At 39.6% G+C, this 5,045-nt stretch overlaps 1 protein-coding gene across 1 annotated transcript; it reads left to right on the top strand.

The window, feature by feature from the left end:
• Positions 1-904: 904 nt before the first annotated feature.
• On the top strand, positions 905-2,371 carry BDNF (brain-derived neurotrophic factor). Its single transcript, XM_010181413.1, has one exon. It carries the CDS (start codon positions 927-929, stop codon positions 1,665-1,667), a length of 741 nt encoding a protein of 246 aa, XP_010179715.1. The 5' UTR covers positions 905-926; the 3' UTR covers positions 1,668-2,371.
• The last annotated feature ends 2,674 nt before the right edge of the window (positions 2,372-5,045 follow it).

Below are 5,045 nucleotides of genomic sequence, written 5' to 3'. Positions count from 1 at the left end.
TTTCCATATGGCAGTAGGGCTGGTTGTGCTTTTAGCTTTCATGCTGGGCTCTGGGCTTTAACTGGGTTTAAACAGATCCTTTGCCCACTTGAGAACAGGCAGTGTGGGGCTCTGGGAAAATACGGTGCAGTGGTTCTGGTACTGTCGTTTCAGTGTAGCTCTTTATCAGCTCTGTAATCCAGCAGGTCCCTTCCGTGGCATTCATGTGACACAAGCAGTCTTTCCAGCTCAAATTTAGTATGGCAGTAAGGATACTGTCCTGGGCCATTTACTTGTTCTATATTTATGCATACACACATACCTTCTACTTTTAGATGAGGAACTCACCTGCTGAGACTTCAGAATTTGTATGGTCTCCCTGTTTTTTGAATGTTGCTTTCAAAATATAAATGCAATTTATCCTGGTGCTGTTCAGGTTTTTTTGTGGATAGAATGATGAAATATTTTTGGCATAAAGAGATCTTAAAAATTAAATATTTGCATTTGCACTTGAAATGGATGCCTTGCCTTTCATGCTTGCAAAGCTGCCTTTTACTGCTGAATGTTGGATCACTAAACAGCCGTTCTACTTTTGCTGTTACTTGAAATAGGTGTAATCAGTCAACAAATAAGGGGTCCATATAGTATCTAATCTAATACTTTCTACAGAAATACTTTAGCATGTAAGAACTCTGACTTGCTGGTATCAATGTTGCTTAAGCTTTGGGATATGCTTTATCTGAAACTCTAAATCAAAGAACAGCCTTGTACAAGAGTGTGCTTTATCACTGGTAATGAGTTGTGGCTACATGCAGCAGATTTCTGCAGAAAATGCATAATGTCTTTTGACAACTCAGATGAATTTTTATTGCTCCATCCCTTGTGAGTTAAATATTTTTCTTTTTTCTTGTTCTTGTCCTTAACAGTTCCACCAAGTGAGAAGAGTGATGACCATCCTTTTCCTTACTATGGTTATCTCATACTTCAGTTGCATGAAAGCTGCCCCGATGAAAGAAGCTAGTGTAAGAGGACAAGGCAGCTTGGCTTACCCAGGTCTTCGGACCCACGGGACTCTTGAGAGCCTAAATGGGCCCAGTGCTGGTTCAAGAGGATTGACATCGCTGGCGGACACTTTTGAACATGTCATAGAGGAGCTTTTGGATGAGGACCACGACATCCAGCCCAGCGAGGAAAACAAGGATGCAGACTTGTACACATCCCGAGTCATGCTAAGCAGTCAAGTGCCTTTGGAACCCCCACTGCTCTTTCTGCTTGAGGAGTACAAAAACTACCTGGATGCTGCAAACATGTCCATGAGGGTCCGACGCCACTCTGACCCAGCCCGCCGCGGGGAACTGAGTGTATGTGACAGCACAAGCGAGTGGGTGACAGCGGCAGAGAAAAAGACTGCAGTGGATATGTCCGGGGCAACTGTCACCGTCCTGGAAAAAGTCCCAGTACCCAAAGGCCAACTGAAGCAATACTTCTATGAGACCAAATGCAACCCCAAGGGGTACACAAAGGAGGGCTGCAGAGGCATAGACAAGAGGCACTGGAACTCCCAGTGCCGAACTACCCAGTCTTACGTGAGAGCTCTCACTATGGATAATAAAAAGCGAGTTGGCTGGCGCTTTATAAGGATAGACACTTCCTGTGTATGTACATTAACTATTAAAAGGGGAAGATAGTGGATTTGTGTTGTATAGATTATATTGAGACAAAATTATCTATTTGTATATATACATAACAGGGTAAATTATTCAGTAAAAAATAATTTTATGGACTGCATGTATAACTGAAGTTTATACAGTACAGTGGTTCCACAGTCTATTTATTGAACATATCCATGACCTGAAGGGGAACAAGTCATTTGCGCACAAGTTTAAAAAAAAAAAAAAAAGGAAAAAAAAAAAAAAGAAAAGGAAAAAAAAAAGAAAAACAAGCAAAGTCTGCATTACATTCCTCGATAACGTTGTGGTTTGTCGCCGTTGCCAAGAATTGAAAATATAAAAAGTTTTTAAAAAAAAAAGAATAAAATTGCATGCTGCTTCAATTGTGAATTGATTATAAACTGTCCTCTTTCAGAAAAATAAATTGAACCAAAACATTCCGTTTACATTTTAGACAGTAAGTATCTTTATTCCTGTTAGTATTATATCTGTTTACTGCTTTTAACTTCTGATAGCGTTGGAATTAAAACAATGTCAAGGTGCTGTTGTCATAGTTTTACTGTTTCTCTTTTACTTTTGAATTCCCATCAGGTTGAAAAAGAAAAAAAAAATCATTACCTTATTCTGGATTAAAAACAAATTTGGGTTTTTTTGTATGTTGTGAAGATGTTTGCAATAGCAATCCAACTACTGACAAAAAAAAAATAAAAAAGGAGGCAACTGAAAAAGAATGGTGATGTTCCACTTCACATTGTTGAACTTCAGGCTTAAAGACAGCACTTATTTAACTGTATGGCAACATGCTTTTTTTGAGGTTATTTTCTTTTATTATTTTTATTTGCTGTCTTTTGAGACCTGCATTTGCTTATACCATGTTTGTTTGTGTTTGGGGTTTGGTTTTTTCCCTTCCCCTTTCCTCCCTCTGGAAGGATGTTGATTGTGATTTTTAAGGTGTTTCAGTTACCATACAACTGGAGCTTGTCATATGAAAAATAATCTACAGACTGGTGAGAGCAATGGTTTTCATGTAATAAAAGACTCTGTGCTTGGATCAACTGTCTTGGTGAAGCACAAGAAGAATGTCACTAGAAAAAAGGTCTAGAAAGATGATAGTGGATCTGAAACAGGTTGGTCATGGAACTGGGTAGCTTGGCCAATTCAGGGACAAATAGCAGTGTTTTGGGTTGGCTGAGGCTATCTAAATCATAGACAGCACCAAACACGGTCCTTAGAGAGTGGCCTCATACACTGATGCAGGTAGCACAGCCATACCCCCCAGAGCGCATCTGGCAGCCCCAGGCCTGCACATCCTGGTGTGCAAACTGCTGTGGCATCCCTGCCCCACAGAACCCTGGGCCTGAGCTAGGGAAGGAGGCAGAAAGGCCCTGCCTCTCGTTAAAAGCAGTTAGCATTTATGTTTGTGTGGCTCTACCTCTGCTGCCAGCCTTATTTTGTGAAACAAATACTGGCATAAAAAATACTCTTGGAGTAAGTGAAGAACTAGTGCCAGAGGAGTTTGCTTAATGTTGCTTAGGTTCTGATAGACATATTTAGCCCTGTGCTACCCCCTAACTCTCCTGACAAGCATTTCTAAAAAGGCAGGTTGTAAGCCTGAAGAGCTGTGCATAGCATTTGCACTGACTACAGTGGGTAGGGAGGCAGAAATAGCTCATTAGTGAGCTCACTGAAGGCAGATGCTATATTTGTAATATCCTGTAGATGAAGAAAAGTAGTTGAACAAAGAGAAAAACACTGCAAAATATAACTGCTTCTGAATGCTGCAGAATCTGCATTAGTCTGCCTTGCTGTTGAAGTTAATTAAACACCTGGACTGGGCAAAGCTTATTTGAAATATGATCCCCCACAATAATTCTCTTTGAAGAGCATATTTAACACTGACTGTATGTCATTACTAGTAGAAGCTCATGCTGGAAGCCAAAAGAGACACCTTCAAAATCAGCGATTCCTTCTACTTAGGGCGGGAAGGTTTCACCTTCCCTAGGATAACTGTCTGTCACAGAACCATCCCAGCTGTACAATGGAAATCTTTTGCATTGGCCATGTGCATGCTGGAGCATGTGTGAGAAGAGAGGGTTGTGTGGTCCACCTGAACTTCAAAGTTCAGCCTTCCCAGTCAGTTGCAGATATTCAGGCTGCCACAGAAATTAGAAATAAAAAAAAAAAACCAAATTACTTAAATGTCTCAAAACTTCAACTGAAGTGCTCTTTGAGCAGATTAAATGTTAATATAATTGAGAATTTCATTCCACTGTGGCCAGTACCCATATGTGTATTATAATTCTTTGCATTTAGTAACCCAAACATGGCCCAGGAGCTATTCTCGGCAATATCCCTAAACTACGGCAGAGAGATGATGTAATGGTGACTCCCCTCAAAACTAGGGCTGGTTGGTTAGGAAGGGGAAAGGGTGAGGCTAATGAGTGAATAATGAACAGCTCGCTAATTTAGACTGGAAAAAGAAATGATAGCTGGGCCATGACAGTAATCTAATTCAGATACAGGAATAAAATAATTCCCAGTTGAAATAAATTGAATTTCCAAAAGAGAAATGTTAATGCATAAATCATGCTAGAAATAAAGTTCCTCATTTCCCAAGTTAATGATGGCTATATCCTTAACTCAGAAATCCTCACCTTGCATAGGTGATGCACTGGTCTCACAGAATTAAAATCATGGAATGGTCAGTTCAGAGGGGTAAAGGGCAGCCACTATGGGTGGGGGGACCAAGGGATGGAGCTGAGAACCTGCAGGACAGCTGTCTCCTGTAACTACATCTAGAATGATATTCCCCATCATATGCCAATTCTCTGCCATTGATATAACATGAAACTGGCAATTAAACTGCAGTCCCATGGCTCTCACCTGCCTGACCCAATACATCCATGATTGCAGGCTTGGCAGTTTTAGTTAAAACAGAGACTGGGAGGGAGGAGGATGTTGATTTTCTCTCATGTCACTTAAACTCTTGCGTGGTCTGTTTGTGACAAAGGTATATCATGCATGTCAGCAGGCCTAGTGCTGTGTTAAAGTAAAGACTCTTGCAACTGTAAGTTAATGTCTGTGGCCTTTTCTCTATTACTCACCTTGTGTAACATAAATATTTATTGTATATTTATATAATTTTATGGTTTTTTGGGAAAAACTGAAATTGGCATTAAAATTTAAAAGCAACTGCGTCATATTGTAAATATAATTAAGCTATATTTAAGTGTACTGATTAACATAATATATGTTTAACTATAGAGTTTTTTATGTTTTTAAATATATTTTCAATATATATATATAAAAAAAAAACTTGGGGTTTTTTGGGGGACCATGTGACTCTTTTCTCTAACTGTAAAACAAACTCGAGTTTTACTATAAAGATGTGTGTTC

This window comes from Mesitornis unicolor, unplaced genomic scaffold (assembly GCF_000695765.1).
Source record: "Mesitornis unicolor isolate BGI_N332 unplaced genomic scaffold, ASM69576v1 scaffold16293, whole genome shotgun sequence".
In the NCBI taxonomy this organism is placed as follows: Eukaryota; Metazoa; Chordata; class Aves; order Mesitornithiformes; family Mesitornithidae; genus Mesitornis; species Mesitornis unicolor.
Note: the sequence above shows the minus strand (reverse complement) of the source record. Positions and strands in the feature narration are given on the sequence as shown.